Genomic DNA, 21,231 nt, shown 5'->3' with positions numbered 1-21,231 from the left:
ATCGTTGGAAAGGTATTTCAAAGATATACAACTTTTATGAAGGAAGTGTTCCCAAATTCACAACGAATTTTCACAAAACTAGCCCAGAAGTCAGACCTATCAAAACTTAGACGAGTTTAAGAGCCCTTATAGACTTCACTATTTGGTTTGACTTCAAAACGAATATTTTTCACCCAAATTCATCCCGAATGGATTCATACAGCTAATATATCATCTTAATACTAGTTTTTACACAATCACACCTAACTCAGATTTTACGGGATATTACCACTGGGGTGCTAACACCTTCCCCAGGGGATCACTAGAACCCTTACCTAGAACTCTAGATTACGAAGGCTTTTTACTGTATTTGAATAAATCCTTCAATGCGGTTTTCCTAATTTCCTAAAAATTAGGTGGCGACTCTTTTTTCAAAACAAGTCCAAAAAAGCACCAACAAGTTCGAAGTAGCTTTCCGAGCGCTAACCTCGCCCGCGAAATGCGAACCGTAACAACGTCAGCACTCATCCCTTCATACTATACTATCTCCCCTTACTTACAAGTCATTCGTATCTTACTTATTCCCTTTAACACCTATTATTTGTAATCTTTTGTAAGTACAATTTCTTCATCAAACTATGTCTTATTCATACCTTTCTTGAATTTAATCATATCGTAGCCTTATTACTCATCCACCGTTCTGTTAACATATGCACAACCTTAATCCATCGTCTGACCACAGATTCAACTTAAGGTTTCTCTTTACGGTTACTTCTTCCCCTTTTTCCTTAATATAATTGTTAAGGCTTTATGACTTACCGTCGTTGCATAACATAAATCATTTCAAAATCATACTTGCTTAATTTTTAACACTTTACCAAAGCGACAAATATACCTTCCATTATTAGTTTCTCTAGTCCCAAAAGTCCGATAGATGTGAGTCTCTCTATGGCTCTACTCTAGAACCCTGATCTGGTATGAATCGCTCTAACATGGGCTGGGAAAATTCTTCTTCCTGTTGTCTCTATCGGTTGTTCACCGCCACTCGAAGCTTCTACAAATGTGCCAACTATACTAACCTGCCCAGTTTGACCACCACCTTTATTTGAACCTTGCCCGAAGATGCCGTTAAGTCTTAGTTAATAGGATCCTTAGGCTGCAAACTCCTCGGTTCCTTGGAAGGCCCTGTACTCTCTGCTGGTCTACCATAATCCAAAGCTTGTGGTTCAACTCCTAGCATTGGTCTTTTCCTTCCTTGCCCAACTATGGCCAAATGTGAAACTGGCAATATTGGAGCTTTTCCTGGCTCCTTCACACTTATCAAAGTCAATGCTACCAGTAGCGCTGATTCATCCTGAATCTCCGAGGGATCTATTTCCATAGAAGATATGATCTCAGATGGGTCCGTCTCAATGAAGGGTACATCCTTACTTAGGTCCTCCTTTAAAGTGTAACTTAATCCTCCCCCTGAAAAATCGCCTGTAATCCTTTCTGAAGGAGTTGTCGTCAAACTGTAAAACAACAGAGGTTAGAGTTGAAGATTTTACACCCTATTGCTCAGCTCTATGGCACGATCTAGGATACGAAGAAGGGTAACCATCCTAAATGCCCTGTAGCCTCCTGTTTATAAGTGTGGCGCGCTACACACCCATAAACAAGAATCTACTAGACACGGCTTGTAGACAAACCCTAGGACGAATTGCTCTTATACCACTTTTGTCACGACTCAAGCTAGATGGGCCATGACGGGCACCCAGGCCCTACCTACCGAGCATCACTAAACATACATACGTCTCATAGTCATATCCAAGTGGTCCATATGCTAACTTATAAATATCATAAGATGTATGGGACACAAGCCCAAAGATAATATACATACATCATCAAGTTGATTCCAAGTATACAAGACGACAAGGCTATCAAAATGATGATACAACAAAACATAGACCGAGAAGGTCATGGAACATCTGACTGTGCATATTTGTCTACAAGCCTCTATTAGAGTGCTTAACATAATAAGGACGGGACAGGACCCCTCCATACCCATCTGTACACAAAAAGAACCATACCAACTGGACTGTAACTCCAGAACAAGTGGAGTGCTCCTGTACAAACGCTGAGAAGTCAGCCTAAGGGTCTGAACCGTCTTCCTGTCTACCTACGGGACGCAGCGTCCACAAATAAAAGGACGTCAATAAGAATAATGTACCGAGTATGTAAGGCAATAGAATAATTGAAATTGAAACTGAACTGAAAATAATATAATCTGGAGGCCAAGGAATGTCCTGAACATCTCACCTGATCTGTCTTATATGAAATGCAATATAACAGTATTATATATCTCACTGACCAAGTGGCCAGGCAACTGGAAAAAAAATATAATATATATATATATATCATTGACCATAAGGCTAGGCAATCTGTCTCACTGACCTATCGGCCAGGCAATCTGTCTCATTGACCCGTCGGCTAGGCAATCTGTCTCACTGACCCGTAGGCCAGGCAATTTGTCTCACTGACCTGTAGGCCAGGCATATCTGTCCCACTGACCTGTAGGTCAGGCATAGCTGTCTCACTGACTAAGTGGCCAAGCTGAAGATAATGTCTTACTGACCAAGTGTGTCACGACCCGACTAGGGGCCATGACGGGTACCCGGGGCTAACCACCGAGCACCGCTCATACCATTACCCATCGTACACATCAAGCTTTCATTCGTTAATCTTATACTCAAATCATAGGAAAACCATTTTTCACTTTGAAACATAATTACCTTTATAGACATAAGCCCTTCGGCTATCAAAATAATATACGTACAATAAGGACATTGTGAGACCATACTACCCATACATACGTATCTACGAGCCTCTACTAGAGTGCTAGATAGGGACGGGACAGGACCCCATCGTGCCCAAAACATATATATATACAAAAGAATAAATCAATGGCACCTCCGGAATAATGGGGTGCTCTCAAAGTCGGCTAATAGCTCCTACGAGTCTGGATCACCTCACCTACCTCGTGGGCACGAACACGAGCGTCCAAAAACGGACGTCAGTATGAACATTGTACTGAGTATGTAAGGCATGAATGAAATGAATATAATAGAGAAATCATAAGACATAAAATGAAGATATAACCTGCTTAACCTTTAAGAGTGGATGCATTTCATACATATATCATATATAATCGTAGTACATGTATCATCATAGCACATACATTATCATATCATATATACCATCATCGTTAACCCGCGTCCGGGTAACCATCATACGCCGCCCACTAGTGGTGATCATGTCCGGCCTTCTAGGCGCGGTGGCATCATAAGCAGCCCACCTTAGCGGTGACATGTCCGGCCATTTGGGCACGGTGGAATCACAAGCAGCCCGCCTTCGCGGTGACATGTCCGGCCATTTAGGCACGGTGGAATTGTATCATCGTATGCAGATCATAGACTTATCATTATTATACATCTCATAGGCATGTCGTAACCTTATCAACTTAGCATCATTATACAATTATCATTAAAACATACATTAGAACTTAAAGGCAACTATGGCTATGTCGGGGTGACGATTTAATCGTCATATCTCACCTTGAAGGGACTAACATTTTAAGGTGAGTGTACATAAGGAAAAGCATCAATGGAACCATACTTAGGGTCATTAGCTTCATGGACATCTTATTTTACTCTAGGATTCTTTATACTTAAACTCATCATCGTCATTATCTTGCTCGTCGTCGTACCTCCTTTCTTTATCATATGCGTATGTAGCTCTTTATAGTCATGGACTCATAATTTTCGTTATTTAGGAAGATCATGGAAAAATAGGAAGATTCATGCCATAGGAGTCACGCCTTAGAAGGAAAGGATTAGCCTTACATACCTTTTTCGTTTAACAATTCTATCGCTTGATTGTTCCCCTTCGATGCTCGCGTTTCTACCTTCAAGAGAGTTCGTATTAACATTAGCTAATCGATGACATGAACATGCCCAACTAAAACTACAGAAAATCGGGCAGCATTTCCTTTGTTTATACAACTTTCCCCATATTACATATCAACTCCCAAACGTCGATAACAACATTCACAATATTATAAGCAACAATCATCATTCATCTACATTATCAACATTTCCAAATTCCACTCCAATTCATCCATAATCATGGTCATAGTACACTATCACGTTTTCTCATATATAATGCTTATCCCATGTTCTAAATGTCATTTATAACATACTCATAATCACAACATATCAATATTCATGATTCATTTCAACTACAACTCAAAAACCTTATTACCCTTACTTACATAACCCATTTTCTACCTCTTTCTACAATCCAAGTCTTTCAACCTCTCATTACCTTAAATAACATGGAATGACCATAAAACTTACCTTAGATAATGGAAGAATAAGCCTTGAGTGGAAATACTCTTCTTGCACCAAAATCCTAGTTCACTTCCATTGGAATTCCTTGGATTGGATGAACTTTAATGTGTTTCATACACTTGATTTTGTTGGTTTGATAAAGTTGATCATAAATTTCTCTTGGGTTCTTGTGGATGGAGAGTCGATAGCTCTCTAGAATGTTCTTGAAGTGTGAAGTGAGGAAATGAAATAAATGAAATGAGGTTGGTCCCTTATATTTAATTTAGAAGCTGTCCCGACTAGATTCTACGGACCAACATACGGTCCGTATAAATTATACTGGCCGTAGATTTGGTCCAGTGAAGGCTCCATTTTGGGCACAACATACGGCCAGTATGTTTTATACGGCCAGTATGTTGGGCCGTATAATGCCCAGTCTTTCCGAACTCTCTCTCGTCGACTTGTTTGATCTCCAATCCTTATGGAACCTTCTTAACACTTGTTTAACACCTCATTAACAATCTAAGGGACATTATAACCCTTCTCCAAGGCATCATTAAGCCATCATTAACTCAGTACTCGTAATTCCTTCTCAATACATAACGTATACCTTGTCTTTCTTGGCAAACTTTCTTCTCTTACTTCGAATGTCTTTGAAACCTCAATTAGGATTCTCAATTGCTATTTCTTACTTATCAAAACATCGTATACTTCGTGCCCTTCGTTAGTCTATTCACTGTACGTTAACGGGAAATTTTTCGAGGTGTAACAAAGTGGCCGAGCTAAATAAAATATATGTATCGCATGCTGCATATCATGTGTAAACTGAAATGTCTGGGGATGTCAACATGTCTCTTTCTGATTCTTCTATTAACAATGAACTAAGGAGCGGAAAGAAAATCCCTCAGAAGATACAATATCAAACCTAAATCGTTACACCTCTATAACAGCTCTAAACAATAGTTCTCTTTCTTTAAGATTCGATAAACGCTTATTATCTACGGATCATGCCAAGAAAAGAAAGGATAGCCATTACATACCTCAAGTCGCCCAAGCAACCCAACAATCGAGCTATTTACAACTAGCACGCCAATCCTATAACGAGGAATACATATGCAAACTTAGATGGCGCTAGTATATCACGTATATCAATGATAACTTGATTCTAAAATGAAATGGACAACTTTTCCCCTATTTCTTATTCATTACCGCAAGGTCTTATATCAATGATAACTTGATTCTAAAATGAAATGGACAACTTTTCCCCTATTTCTTATTCATTACCGCAAGGTCCACAACCAACAATTTACACAACCACTCCATATGACCTCTTTTAACCTCAAATTCTTCATATCTAAAGATATACCATTAAGCAACCTCATATACACTTGTATACAACACTTCCTCAACATTACTATTATCCCTCATAACAAAATTATACTCAAAACATGCTAACAATTATAGCTCAAGTTAATTTACAACTCAAAATATCATCAAATTCATATTTGGACTTTTCCTCCAATTTCTTCTTCTCAAATCTTAACATAATTACCAAATAAACTCATAAACATGAAACTAAGATGAAATCTTACCTCAAAATTCAAGAACACTTCAATTCCCAAGTCACTTCACCTTAAAATACCCTCCAAAGCTTTTACAAGAAGAAGAGACAAGCTTCAACCTCACTTTGAAACCCTAAGCACCTTAATCTTCACTTTGATGATTGATTTAGGCTTGGAGATGTGTTTGAATGTGTTTGGAGAAGTCTCTAGAGCTTTCTTGAACTTGGGGCTATGTTTAAAATGATTAAAATGAAGAGGGGTCATCATACTTAAAATCTGGAAAATTCCACCGACTTACAAAATACTGGCCGTATAAATTATATGGTATGTATCTCTGGTCGTATAGTTTTATACGGGCCATAACTTTGAATTTGGCCTTATTTCTCAGAATTACAATCTGTCAATTGCATTGGAAAGAAGACTCTTTGAACTTGAATTTATATAGGTTATGCATTCCATAACTCCTCATATTCGAAGAGATATACCTCTCTCAAGTTAGACCAAAAATCCTGTCCAGAATTCTGCCAAGTTTTCCCAAAGTTTCGATAAACTTAATTTCTTTGATTCGCTTGATCCCGGAACGTTTAGATACTTGCTTAACACTTGTTAAAAGTCTTCCTTAATCTTATAAGGGTTCCATGGGCTCTCTAGCTTACGCTAGTTTACCTGTAACACAACCAACGCGAAAATTTGCGAGGTGTAACATATATATATATATATATATATATATATATATATATATATATATATATATATATATATATATATATATATATATATATATACGGTCCGTATCCTTGGCCGTATAACATCATACGGCCAACGTCCTGGCCATATAAAATTATACGGTTCGTATAGTTGGCCGTATAATACCATCTCCAAAATTGCCTTCTATGGAAATTTTTAAAATCTTTAAATACGGTCCATATCTCAAAAACGGACCGTATCTCAATTATACGGTCCATATTCTATATTTTCCAAAAACAACTTTTAACGACCCTTTCCGCTTCGATTCACTTATTCTCTAATCCTTCCGTAACTTACCAAACATGAACTTAAACACTTATAAGCATAAGCTAATCATGTCCAACCTAGTATAACCTCGAAGGCAAATCTTGGTGTTCAAAATTAAGACAGCTAATGTAAGACGAATCGTAATGTAGAAAACTACAAGGTATAACATTATCAATTAGCCCAGATCAATCAATACTAATTGTTTTTTGTCTGTCTTTATTTTTTTAGCTTGATTATCTACTTTGTTATCATTATTATGTTATTTTTATTATCTTTATGTCATCAAAGGATCAACTGAATTTGGTTTACTCATATTGCTTGTGGTCTTAATCTCATAAATTTAATTGCTAAATATTAACCAAATTTTAGGTTAAATAGTTTGGCGTTTACTATGGGCCTAAGCAATTGTGTGATCGTTCCAAAACACTACTGATCTGTTGTTGCTTTTTTTTGTAGAGGATAATGGCAAAACAAATTAGAACTCCATCACTACAAAAATTCCGTCAGCGAAAAGGATATATTTGCACCATTTGTGTCAGTTTATGATGTTTTAAGAAACGGAAAAGGGCCAACTATACCTCTGTACTATTGGAAAATAGTTCAAATATACCTCTACCGTTATACTTTGGGTCTAAATAATCCGCTCCTCCGTTAAAATTGTCCAAGGCGGACACCAGATCAGACGTGGCACTGGCAACTTACTGAGATGGACACCACGTGGCATGCCACCTCCTCACCACCCAACTCATTTGCCCCTCTCTTCCCCTTCTTCACCCACCACTACCATCTCTTCTCCCTTCACGACCACTACCACTTCACCACCCAACTCATTTAGTGATTCTATGTACATATGACGAGAGTAAATGTATCCACATATTTGCATCTATTCATCCAATAATTAAATCGAACACTAAAACCAAAATCAAGATCTTTCTGCAAAGTTATCCGGACAAAATGTATTACAACAAGTTCTTCCTAGCGTGCTTCAAAAAATTCCAATGTCCTTTCGTAAAATGCAAATTACATTTACTCTTAACAAATCTTCAAATTCATCAAAGACAAACTTTATGCTCAACGGTAACTCTAATCATAAAAGGGTCACCTAATTTGGAATTTATTGTATCAATTAGATAAAGATCAATCAGAAGGAAAAATCAAGAACCATAAAAGACACAGTGATAGAACTGCATTACAAAGGAACATCAAAATATGATCTAAAATTACAAATGAAACAATACCCAAGAAACAAAATCAGATAAGCTTAAAAACCCACCAAAAAAAAAAGCAAAAAAGGAGCTATTTGTACATAGAATTAGTAAATGAGTTGGGCGATGAGGTGGCGCTAATGGTGGCAGTGGTCGTGGAGGGAGAGGAGATGGTAGTGGTGGGTGAAGAAGGGAAAGAGAAGGGCAAAGTTGGGTGGTGAGGTGGCATGCCACGTAGTGTCCACCTCAGTGAGTTGTCAGTGCCACGTCAGATTTGGTGTCCACCTTGGACAATTTTAAAGGAGGAGGGTATATTTAGACCCAAAATATAACAGTAGGGTAAATTTGAACTCAAAGTTAACAGTAATGGTAAATTTGGCCCTTTTCCGTTTAAGAAATGAATTGGTTTATATCTGTAAATTGCATATTATTTCTAAACAGATCTCCGATTATAATGACTCAATAGTATAGACTGGCAGAATGGATCTCCAACAACAACAAAAAAGGAAAATCTAGATCGAAATAAGAAGAAAGAGGATCGATCCTTCAGAACTCTATTCTATCTTTGTTTCTATAGTTTCTTTTTTGTTTTTTCCTTCTAAGAACAAGAAGCGATAAGATGCTTAAAGATTCATTTTTACACGACATGTTAATAAATTCTACTACCAAAAAGAATTACAAAATTTAAGGAATTTGAAAGTGAAACGTCTTATTTCACTTGAAAAAATCAAAATTGCACTATTGAACCTCTTGTATACACTGTTATATACAGGTATAAATTGCTTTGATATTTATTATACACTGATATACGTTAACTATACAGTGACATACATTATCCGAAGACAAACAATTCAATCATCCATTATAACACCAAAATCGCCATTAACACTAGACAAACACACAAAAAATATCCAGTGTAGCACTACAGTGTCGCGTCCATCATCGCATTTCAGCCATGTCAAAATATATGTCTATCTTTTTTTTCGATTTACCTCGATAAAAAATCTCAAAAAACATGGATAAAAATAAAAGAAACAAAGAAGCAAACAATTTTTTATTTTTTGTGGGACTTATTTGATCCATAGACTGAAGTGAAGAAGAATTGGAAATACAAATGGTCTTGGGAAGGTTTGAAGAAAAACAGGTGGAGAGCGTGGGGGGTTGGGCAAAATACTCCCTCCATCTCAGTTAAGAGTTTTACTTTCCTTTTTGGTCTGTCCAAAAAAATATCTCTTTCTATACTTAGTAAGTTGACAATTCAAACACTCTACATGGCAAATTTATAACCACAAGATTCAAAGGACATTTTAGTACATTATACACATCTTTAATTTTAAGCCACAAAATTCAAAAGTGGGGTCTGGAGAGGGCAGGATGCACACAGACCTTACCCCTACCTTTATGGAGTAGAGAGGCTGCTTCCGAAAGACCCCCGATTCAAAAAAGGAGACATCAAATGGCTAGATAGAAAAAAAATGCAGCAAAATATAGGAATACACGTCAAATCATAGGAGACTACGCAATCATTAAATATATACTACTACTAAAAGGAAAAGATGGGGGGGGGGGGGCCCCTCCGCCCCCCCCCCCTCTCCCACCCACGGTTTGACAACATACGACTACCTACTAACCTTCCTGCCTTAGTCCTTGATCTTCATACCTTCCTATCTAAGGTCCTATCCACAGTCAAGTGGAGGTTGGAGCTTTGTCATGCCCTGTCTAATCAACTCCATTCAGTACTTCTTTGGCCTATCTCTCTCTCTCTCTTACCCTTGTTACGACCAACCTCTCGCACCTTCTCACTAGCGCATCCTCACACCTCTTCTTTGCATGTCTGAACCATCTCAACCGTGCTTCCCTCATCTTATCCTACACTGATGCCACTCCCACCTTGTCCCGTATAACGTCATTCCCAATCATATCTCTCTGAGTATACCTACACATCTATCTAAGCATCCTCATCTCTGCTATCTTCATCTTCTGAACATGGGCGTTCTTGACTGGCCAGCACTCTGCCCCATACATCAACGTCGGTCTAACCATCACTTTGTAAAATTTACCGTTAAGCCTAGCAACACATTCTTATTGCACAGTATCCTGGAGGCGAGCCTCCACTTCACCCACCCACTCCAATACGATTTGTGACATCAATATCAGTCTCTCCATCTCCTTTATTATGGACCCAAGATACTTGAAGCTTCCTTTCTTACCTATGACTAGTTCACCGATCTTCACTTCCACCTCCGCCTCCTACATCACATTACTGAACGTGCACTCTATGCACTCTGTTTTAGTCCAGCTTAACATAAAACATTTAGACTCAAGGTCTCTCTCCAAACTTCCAGCCTATCGTTAAACTTGGGCTACAACGAAACAATTAGTCTATGCGACTAGCAAAGAAGAAATTAAGTTAAAATAGGTAGTTTTTCTTCTTTTGGTTGACCACTACCATGAATACTTTTTTCTGACACTTAATAATTATCAGTTTCTTTTAATTAACTAAATTGGACTCTCAATTATTTTTGTAAAAAAAAAAAAAAGGGGAAAAGTATTGAAAGAGCTGCCTATAAAAAAAAAAAAAAAAAAAAAAAAAAAAACACAAGGCTATTTGTGTAAATCGACCTGTAATAAGACCACATCCAGGTGTTGGATCCGAATACAATTTACATAGGTGAAGAGAGCTTTCAGTTATACAATACGATACAAAATCTACAGATACAAAGGAGTTGTCAATGTCAAACATAATGGGGGGCAATGCCAACATGCGAAAACTCATGTATTTTGCGGTGATTGTATGTTTATTATTGCAGAAAGGTGAAGCAATATGGTTGAGTTTGCCAGCCAGTGGGACCAAGTGTGTTTCCGAAGAACTCCATAACAACGTTGTCGTTTTGGCTGATTACGTTGTCATCTCCGATGATCATGTTCACCCCACCCCCACCATTTCCGCTAGGGTATGTATGACGTTTTAAAAAAAAAAGAAAAATTTGCTTGTTTTCTGTGTGTTGATCCATCACAGAGACGGATCCAAGATTTTGGTATAATAAATAGAATTAGGATAGAGGGTTAGTTGGTAGTCCGGCGTATTTCTTTTCCTTTTTCAGAGTATTGGTATTATTCTTGTTTTCCGGTATATTTCGATTTCTATTGCTACCTTGGTGTTTTTTTTTAGCCTGGATTATTCTATTATCTTGTTGTTGTTTCTGCTTGTTGCTACTGCCTCTTTTTCATCGTTCTTTGAGCCGAGGGTCTATCTAAAACAAGCCTCTCTACCTTCTCAAGGTAGGAGTAAGATTTTACCTTTGTTGGTATAATAAATAGATGTAAGTGTATTTTGACTCGCTGAAGAGATCACCCTTGATGGGAAGGTGTGTAGGTTGAGAATTAGGGTAGAGGGTTAGTAGGTAGTCGGGCGTATTTTGTCAGGAAATTTTCAAAAATATACATCCCAGCATACAATAGTACTAACACGTAGCCATATTTTCAGTTTATACAGTATTATACAACATCATACCTGTGGAAAGCATTATACCTTGTATAGAAGTGTATAGTAGTGTATAAAAGGTGTTTATACACAAATATGGGTCTAAACCTGGTAACAAACTTAAAATATGGGCTACGTGGCGTAAATATTTTCTCCCAGTAGACATAGAGCGTAATTTTCCCTAAAGGCAGTTTCCTTTCTCGGAGTATTAGTATTATTCTTGTTTCTCCGTATATTTCAATTTCTATTACTACTACGTGTTGTTTTTTTAGCCACGGTTATTTTATTATCTTGCTGTTGTTTCTGCTTGTTGCTACTGTCTCTTTTTCATCGTTCTTTGAGCCGAGGGTCTATCAGAAATAGTCTCTCTACCTTCTAAAGGTAGGGGTAAGGTCTGCGTACACTCTATCCTCCCCAGATCCCACTTGTTGGATTACACCGAGTATGTTGTTGTTGTATATGTACATTTTTAATTGACGTAGATGTAAATAACTAAGAAATTCTCTATCAATTTACTCAATTGGTTATTTGAGATGAATGAATATTTTAGATATATGCTTAGCTTCAGAATTATAGGCTTATTAGGTAAGCTGGAGGAAATGTTACTGTTGAACTGCTACGACTAGGATGAGCTGGAATAATCGTATCTGTTGAACGATGGCTTAAACTTGTGAGCTTGAGTTTCTTATATTAGTTAGTTTGGAGCTGATTAATATTATAGGCTGTTGCCCAGTTAGTTTCTGGCTATTGTATGAGAGTGAAGGTGCCAGCAAGATACCTTTTTGCTGGTTTAATTTGGGACCCATTACTTATACCAAGGCAGTCATATCAGTGACCTTGAAGTCTAAAGATGATTATCGAATCAATAAGATTCGTTTAGTCTCTCTTTTTTCCTTGCAGGGTGTCATATCCTTCCGATGATTTATTTATTATTGTATAGAAGTCTAGTTTGGCATAATGGTTATCTCTCCTTTTTTTTCTTTTTTTTCTTTTTGGTTATGGTGATTTTTCTTAGACTCCAGTGCTGCGTCTAAAATATTTCATTTATGAAATTGGGGGAGCTTGAGATCCTGTGGTCTATACCAAAATGAGCTTAAGATTACACTTTATATTTTTTGGTTGAGAGTGAGAATAAAGCTTTGTTATCTCATTTTATGAGTCCACTGAGCAATATAACTCTTAAAGGTGGACTCTAGGCTAATTTGTTCATGAAGAAGTATATTATCTCTCTCTCTCTCCCCCTTCCCCCCCTCTCTTTTCCTTTCCAACGCCAGAAGAGATCCTTTACACTGCCTGGCATGACCCAATAGGTTCCTGATGTTAAGCAGGTTCCACAGTGCTGCTGAAATGCAAAAGTATACGGTCCACATTTTTCCCCGTTTCTTTATAGAGGAAGCATTGCCACCTGGTATCAGTATCTTTTGTTTTCGTCAATTCTTTAGCAGTAAAAAACTAAGATTAGCTGTTCATAGAGCTGAACGCGCACACACAACTGAGAATTACATGTGCCTTTCTGTTCTCCAACTTGAAGGATCATTCTGCACAACATCACCTTCTGACTGTAGAGTAGGATTAGAAGTTGTTGAATGTCCTCCAACCTCCAACTCATTAAGGCTTTCTAGAGTTGAATATCCTTGTAAACAGAGACCCCCTGCCTCAAACCAGTAGTAACACTGAGCTTCATGTGCTTCTATTTGGTTATCCATATATTAGTAGTTCAGTACTAGAAGGGTTATATATTCCTACCTAATTCAGCATGAGAAATAGTGGGTTTTTACTATCCTTGTGGAAATTTTAACTTGAACAGCAAAATATGCATATGGAATCGAAACACATTTAAATATTAGTCTCTAGCGACTAATAATTTGGCAGAAATATAGATTTTGAGATGTGAGAAAAATATAATGTTGATATGGGTTCTTGAAAACAAACGGTTAATAATTTGTAAGATATTAAGCCTCAGATGATATGAGATTACATGGAACTATGATACCTGAATATATTCAATTCAGATAGTGAGTCTCGGTATTTTAGGAGAATGGCACGATATATGAAGATGTGACACGCAACATAAAAATGCGATGGTTGAAATGAAGAAAAGTTATAAGATACCTAACAAAGCTAAAAGTAAGTTCTAAAATGTGAGCGATGTCATATTGTTCTGCATGTTAGGCCTCTCAGGTTCAAGATATTCATAACATGAATGTTATAAATGTGGATGTTAGGATATATTTGTGTCATGGAAGATTTGAGTCATTTGACATTATTAGAATAATCACATCTAAACGAATGCGCAGGAAATATGCATGGAGGATAAAATAAGAGAAGGTCTTAGATGGTTTGATCGTGTCCTTTATATGCCTCCATATGCAATAGTCTGTAGCTGCAACCAGAGGCGAATTTAGGATTTCTGGAGCATGGGTTCACCACAAAAAAAAAAAAAAGAAGGAAAAAATGTATTAAGTGGGGCTTGATCCCTAGACCTCTAGGTATATAACTCAATCTTCAACCAAGTGCACCATTTAGCTTTTTTGTAGCATGTGTTCCAGCAGATAGTATTATACTAATTTTAAAAAATATATACATAAAATACCTAGTTTTACGGAGAGATCATGTGTTCACGTGCTCCATTTTTTACCCCTAAAATCGCCCCTGGCCGCAACCGTGTGAGTGAAGGTGCTAAAGGGTAGATTTAAATATGGGGAGAAGTTGTTTCAAATGACCTACATTCTCAATCAATGTTGATTTAGCTGATAATAGAATACAGTAAAAGCAAATAATCCAATTAAATGATATCAACTATTTGGGATTAAGCCTTGATTTTGTCTTGTTTGATAAAGTAACAATTTTATTGATAATGTTTGGGAACAAAATCACCTGTATACAAGAATTATATCAAAGAGTAGAAAAAACCTACAGAAAGATATGATTTTCTACAAAAACCACACAATCTTTTATACATAAAGGAATCTCATGGGTACACCAAAAGGAAATAAGGGATAAAAGGTTGTTTCATTGAGCAAGATTCATTGCACGTTCAAAATCTCTCCTATTTCTTTCTCTCCATATGACTCACACAAGTGCTAGTGGAGCACCATCCCATGCATCTTCTTTTCCTCTTGCCGCAATTCCAACTGAAACTGAGCTCCTTTACGGTGTCTGGCATCACACAAGTCATTCCAAACCACCACAAAGTTTTCCACCATAACCTCGAGGCTACCCGATAATGAAGGAGGAGATGGCCAGCGTCTTCACCCTAGCCCTTACACATGAAGCACCAACTAGTGTAAATAGCATTTATCTTATTTCGATTCTCGCCGATTAAATGTCACCCCATTTTTAGCTAGCCAAGTGAAGAAACCTTTCTCGGATCCTTCGTACACAAATCAAACTATGTGGAAATTTAACCTCCTCCCTAACCAGAAGCTTCTCATAGAATGATTTAATGGAAAATACCTTGTTGTTCCTCGCTCCCCACCTCCATACATCATGGTTATCCTGCAGAGTTCCTTGTTTGTGAAGCAACTCAATTAGGGTCTAGAAATCTGCCACTTTCTAGTTCTGGAAGTTTCTCTTAAACCTCAAATTTCAGAAGACTTCTCTATCTAGTATCATCCGGACTTGTTGGACTGTCATCTCCTTTTAGCATGAAATTTTGAATATGTTTGGAAATGCAAGTACCTATGCCCCCAAAAGCTAACTCTCATTCCATCCCCTATCTCGAAAGACACAAAATTGCTAAAATCTTCCCATCCCTTCAAAATGTTCCTTCACAACCCGCATTGATAAGGCATAGTAATATTTTCACTCCTCCAAAGTCCAAGCCTCTTCCAAGACCCCATTTTTTCCCGCGATCACCTCTCTCCACATAGCATATTCCTCTGACCCAATCTCCATAACCATTTACCAAATAGGGCCTTGTTGAAAACCTTCAAGTCCTTAACCCAACACCTGGGAAGCATAGCAGTCTCCCACCACACCAAGTGAACTTCCTTACCCCATTTGCAGAATCCCATAAAAAGTTTCTTTGAAGCCTTTCAGGCTTTTCTGTAACACTGACCGGAGCCTGAAACAAAGACATGGAGTATGTGGTAATACTTGATAGTGCACTCTTAATAAGCACTGCCTTTCATCCATTAGTGAAATATCTTTTCTCCCAACCTGCAAGCCTTCTCTCAACTCTCTGTAGTACCAGATTCTTTGCAACTTGGTCTTTATTTGAAGCACTTAATGGAAAACCAAGGTATATAGTAGGAGAATTCCAACCTTACAATTCAAAGCATGTGCAAGAATCTCAATATCCTCCCTCTCTCCAACTGGTATGGTCTCAAAGTTTCTAAGATTGATCTTAAGTCCCAACACCACCTGAAACCATGTTAAAACACATCCCAAGTATTCCAACCGAGTCAGGTCATCATCACAGAAAGCCAAAGTGTCATCCATGAATAATAAATGTGAAACCCGCATGGTGGCATGTCCCCCAACAACCTCATTTAGGGAGAAAATCTGTGTTTATAGACGGCATGGACAGCTAAAGTTCTTTCCTGCCATCCTTGCAGATTTGCAAATAGTAGTATCTAATGTTGAGGGTTTTGTAGTTGAAACTTCATGATGGAAAAATGGTAAATAGCATTTTCAGGGCGTTGCAATATGGTGACACCAAGACCACTGTGTTCTCCAGTAAATAAGTAGATAGATGGTTATGTTGGAATGATTTTCTGTTCTGCAACCTTTTGGCATCCATTTGGAAGAGTAGCTTTAAAGGCTATATTGTGATAATCGAGAAATTTTCGGGAGCTGACTAGCGCACAGTTCAAAACTAGAGTCATTGGATCGGAAGCCGCATCCGATGCCTTCTTGCTCGTGTTTGCCTTGTCTACTTAGTGTGGAAGTGCGTAGAGTAGGCTCATGCTTTGCTTTATAAAGATCCTGTAGTAGCCGAAGGTAGTTCGCTTGTTAATTAAGTTGCGCGGACTCTTCGTTTTTTATGCTGCTCCCGTCTCGACACGGGACGGGTGCGGGAGTGGGATACGTCTCAGATACAGTCAACGAACTTCGGATACTTTGACCGGAGTCCATGGACAAATTTGGGGGGAAAATTGAGATATTGATTTTTCAAAATGAAAGATAAAACAGATTTAAGACATGGGAAATGACATACCTTCAATATTATAGTTCTTTTGTCTCATATTCGTTGCGTCACGTTTCAGGCCAAACAGAGAGAAACCAAGAATTCACGGGGTCTTTTTCTTTATAGCTCCATCTTTATAATTTTCAATTTTCTTAGCTGAATCCCCGCACCCATATCCATAACTGGATCCGCACCCCCGAATCTTAAAATTTATATTTTGCCGAATCCGACACTCGGATTCCGTACCCGTATCGGATACCCGCCACCGAGAGCAATTTGTGACATCAAAGTTTGATGCGTACATTCCTTTCTGAATAATGGGTCCGCCCCTCTACCTTTCTCCACATAAATACCACGTTTTTTTATGAGAAATTTACGTGGTGAATCAATAGTTGATAAATATTTTCAGAAATCACAATACTCTGTTTCTTTTCAAAAATAGCAGCCTTATTTATACAATTAGCAGTGCGTTGTATAATAGAACATTTCTACACGAAATAAAACTCCACAAATCAAGGGATATATTTCAAATAATCCTTATCAACTTATATCTCTTTTCTCTCATCTTCTTAGTTCTTAATAACTAGCCTTTATATTTCCACTCATTTCTCACCTTCTGGTAAATTCTAACCCCTCTCTACACTACTAAATATTTATTATTATACTGTGTATGTATATTTATTCATAATTATACATTATTATAATACTACATATATATTTATTTAATTATACACTATTAAATATCAGCATTATGTTGTATATATACATATATACCATGTACATGTATATATTTATTCCACGTATATATTCAATTATCCACAATTATAATATTGTATATATATTTATTCCACTTATATATTTAGTTATACCTTGTATAAATTTTTTCCACTTATATATTTAATTATACCTTGTATAAATATATTCCACTTATATACTTAATTATACCCTGTATAAATATGCTTTTCTATATATACATAAACACATACTTGGTATATTATTTCGTGTAATTTATACATGACTTATATTCTGTATAATTATCTATTGTAAATTTGCACATTATTTATTATAATTTATACATAATTTATTCAGTGTATATATTTGCAATTATGAGGTTAAATTTCAGGCTTCCTTCTGCATATTATCATACGAGTTATATTCCAGGTTCCATCTGTGAATTTTATAATATATATATCAGATTTATTATTTTTAATTTTTGAAATGGGAGCAGACAAAATTTGTTGTTATGTCATGTGAGTAATAAGCGTTGTATATGATATATATTAATAAGAACAATTTCAACTTAAAGTAGTTTGTCTTTATTGAGTAGTTTAACTTGACTAACATTTATCTTTTTTATGTACAAAAATGATATATGAATATTCAATCAACATTTTATTCTCTAGGAACAAACTGTAACGAAATTTTGGGGGCTTTTAGCTGGAATGTCGTCCGGATTATGTTTTATCATCTCTTGCGGTATACAAACCCTTACTTGTCATGGAATGTAAAATAGTTAATCCTGCTATGATTTTGTAAAATTTTCTGAACTTTGTACAGTTATGTTTTTTTCCCTTTTTTTATCCGGGGCAAGGTTCAAACTCGTGACGTGCACTTAACCCACACATTATGTGCTGCATTCTACCACTAGACTAAGCCTAGGGGGAGCTTTGAAGGCTCTATTTTAGAGTATTTTCTATTTGCTCAGTGTAATTTTGTGTTACTGTTGAAATTCTATCACGTGCTTATTCTGCTATACGTCCATATTTGCACATTTACATTGCAGGGGCAGTAATACTAGAAATATAGAACAAAATGCTGGACATTTATCTTTTTATATTGCTTATTCTTCAAACAATCCGATAACAACCAAAGAAAAGCTTACACGCACACGCGCATGAGTAGAGTACTGGAATCCTAAGTAATTTCAGGTGGTATTGATACTTATATAATGAATTCTGAAGACCCCTCATGTAAATAAATAGCTTTTGGGGAGCTATTAAGGTTGAGGTAGTGTATGTTTCCTGCCTTTTGTTCCTTAAGTCTCAGGGTTGGCGTTTAGCAGCGATGTCCAGTTTGCTTGTATATTGGGGTAGGGGACCTATGGGTACATTTATGTTAACTGTTCACAGATTTATCTGACTGCTTCTTTGCAATACTGAAAATCTTGTCTTGTTTATTACTTTTGCAGGTCACCTCGCCATATGGAAACACCCTTCATCACAAGGAGAACATAACACACAGTCAGTTTGCCTTCACAACTACAGAGGCTGGCAACTACCTAGCTTGTTTTTGGGCTGATAATCCAGCAGGTGGGAGTCTCAGTGTTAACATTGACTGGAAAACTGGAATTGCTGCCAAGGATTGGGAATCAGTTGCCAGAAAAGAGAAGATTGAGGTGAGAAATTGAGTAGTTCAAAAAGAGTACACATCTGTTATCTTGGATCCAACATCATAGAGAGTAGTCACAGTGAGAGCTAGACTGCCAATTACTAAAATTTCTATTCATCCCATGCTTCGAGATAAATTAACTGTCGGTGGCATGGAATGTCCTACTTCCAATAAATTGGATGATGACAAACAGGTCATCTGGTGAGGCAACATCCATTGTCGAAAATATATGAAGTTGAAAAAATTAGTAAAATTCGTTCTAGATCTTCCCTTGCATTTCTCGTGATTATATGTTTTGAATGGCATGCTTGTGGATATATTGATCATGACAGATAGAAAATCCTAATTGTTCATGAAGCATTTACAATGGTGGTCTTTAGTCTTGAGTTTTAAGTTAGCTACTTTCTTTGCGAAATTCCTTTTATGTGTTTAAAGTTGGTAATGATAAACATTTGGGTATTTGAGGGTTTTATCCTTTTTCTAGGGGATCTTAGCTTTTGGCGGATGTCCTGAGATATTCAAGGAGCTATCTGACCTAAGGCAATTAAGCAATTGAATGTACCCAAATAATTAAAAGGAGAAGCAATTAAGCAATTGAATGTACCCAAATAATTAAAAGGAGAAGCAATTAAGCTTTGTAGAGAAAAATCTATAACGCTTCCTTAAAAACTGAGGCTTAGAGAAGATGAATCTCGTGGTGGAAGTTAAAATAATCACCTTATGACTTATTCAAGAAAATCAGCTATAGGAAATACTTGCAAGTATTTGTTGAAATTGGTATATGTTTGGCATACTGTAATGGATATTCCTGCCTATATATTGACACTTCGGGAAAGGATCATATATGGTTCTTTTGTTTTTCTCGCTCTGTTAAGTTGATATCCAGATGTAATCCTCGAAGCTTTATGAATTTTACACTAGCTACCTGTGGTAGGGTATTGAGCTTGAGCTGAGAAAGCTTGAAGGAGCTGTGGAGGCCATTCATGAAAATTTGATTTACCTGAAGACCAGGTATATTTATTAGCTTATGGAGGCAAATTTTTTTATTTGTTTCCATTTGTTCTTTCATTTCTCAACTCTTTTTGCCCCTTCAGGGAATCAGAGATGCGGTCAGTGAGTGAAACGACAAATGCACGTGTGGCTTGGTTCAGTATTATGTCTTTGGGAGTCTGCATTTTGGCATCAGTTCTGCAAATATTGTACTTGAAGCAGTATTTCCAAAAGAAAAAGCTAATTTAGACTCTCTTTAGGTGAAACTTACGGGATAGCAAAGAGAAACCTTAAGTTACCATCTTTTGACACTTTCTGTTAGCAGTGTTTTTTTTTTTTTTTTGGTGGTGATATTAGTGGATCCAGCCTTTATCGTGTCAGACGTCGAAGATAAGATTTAATGTCCAGCGTTTTTGTATACAAGGACTACAGAGATAGTGCAGCATAACTTATTAACTTGGAACCATTTGCTTTTCTTATTGTGACTTAGTTGACAATGTTGTACATTCTATGAACCAGGATCGTAGTGAAGTAGCAGCTTTAGCAGTATTTTGCCTCAAATAGTTGTTTGCTTCGGGTTAGTTTAATGGATTTACGTTAAATACACTAACAGCGTAAAGAACTTTCACACTAATATTTTCTAGGTTACCATGTTAGATTTGTAATGAAAAATTACATGTACATGCACAGACCTTAAACTCAACAACTTTTACATCTTTCTTTTGCAAGGGATGAGTGCATTCCCCTAGATCCCCTTCTAGGTGCAACTTGCAAATGATGAAATGAGACGCTGCTTAGCTTGATGAAATTTTTTGATTAGCTTCTCTTAGTTGGTTATAGAAGAACTTATTTCTGCCACTTCCTTCTCTTAGTGTATTTCTGCTGCTTCTCAGTGTGACCCATTTTGGTGTACTGTCCATTTCGAGGAAGCTCTTAGGAAACACTCCAGGATATGCCATAATGAGAAAAAAAATATCTGATGTGCTTATAACAATTACAATATCTCCCTTTTATATATATTTCAACCTCTTCAATCAGTTAACTGATTTGTGCCTAGACCATGGTATTGTAATATAAAATTGAAAAGCCTAGGCAAAAGACACAGGTTTAG

At 37.0% G+C, this 21,231-nt stretch overlaps 1 protein-coding gene across 1 annotated transcript; it reads left to right on the top strand.

Moving 5' to 3' along the window:
- Positions 1–10,734: 10,734 nt before the first annotated feature.
- On the top strand, positions 10,735–20,597 carry LOC132050100 (transmembrane emp24 domain-containing protein p24delta3-like). Its single transcript, XM_059441157.1, has 4 exons — positions 10,735–11,081; positions 18,931–19,137; positions 20,065–20,141; positions 20,225–20,597. The coding sequence occupies exons 1-4, from the start codon at positions 10,860–10,862 to the stop codon at positions 20,367–20,369; spliced, it is 651 nt and encodes a 216-aa protein (XP_059297140.1). The 5' UTR covers positions 10,735–10,859; the 3' UTR covers positions 20,370–20,597.
- The last annotated feature ends 634 nt before the right edge of the window (positions 20,598–21,231 follow it).

The sequence above is a fragment of the Lycium ferocissimum genome, chromosome 3, assembly GCF_029784015.1.
Source record: "Lycium ferocissimum isolate CSIRO_LF1 chromosome 3, AGI_CSIRO_Lferr_CH_V1, whole genome shotgun sequence".
Lineage (NCBI taxonomy): Eukaryota > Viridiplantae > Streptophyta > Magnoliopsida > Solanales > Solanaceae > Lycium > Lycium ferocissimum.
This window is presented reverse-complemented; position numbering and strand designations above follow the sequence as displayed.

Coding starts and splice junctions, on each gene's coding strand:
- LOC132050100 (XM_059441157.1), top strand. CDS start 10,860: ATGTCAAACATAATGGGGGGCAATGCCAACATGCGAAAACTCATGTAT. Junction 19,138..20,064: donor CCAGAAAAGAGAAGATTGAG/GTGAGAAATTGA, acceptor TACCTGTGGTAG/GGTATTGAGCTTGAGCTGAG. Junction 20,142..20,224: donor TTGATTTACCTGAAGACCAG/GTATATTTATTA, acceptor TTGCCCCTTCAG/GGAATCAGAGATGCGGTCAG.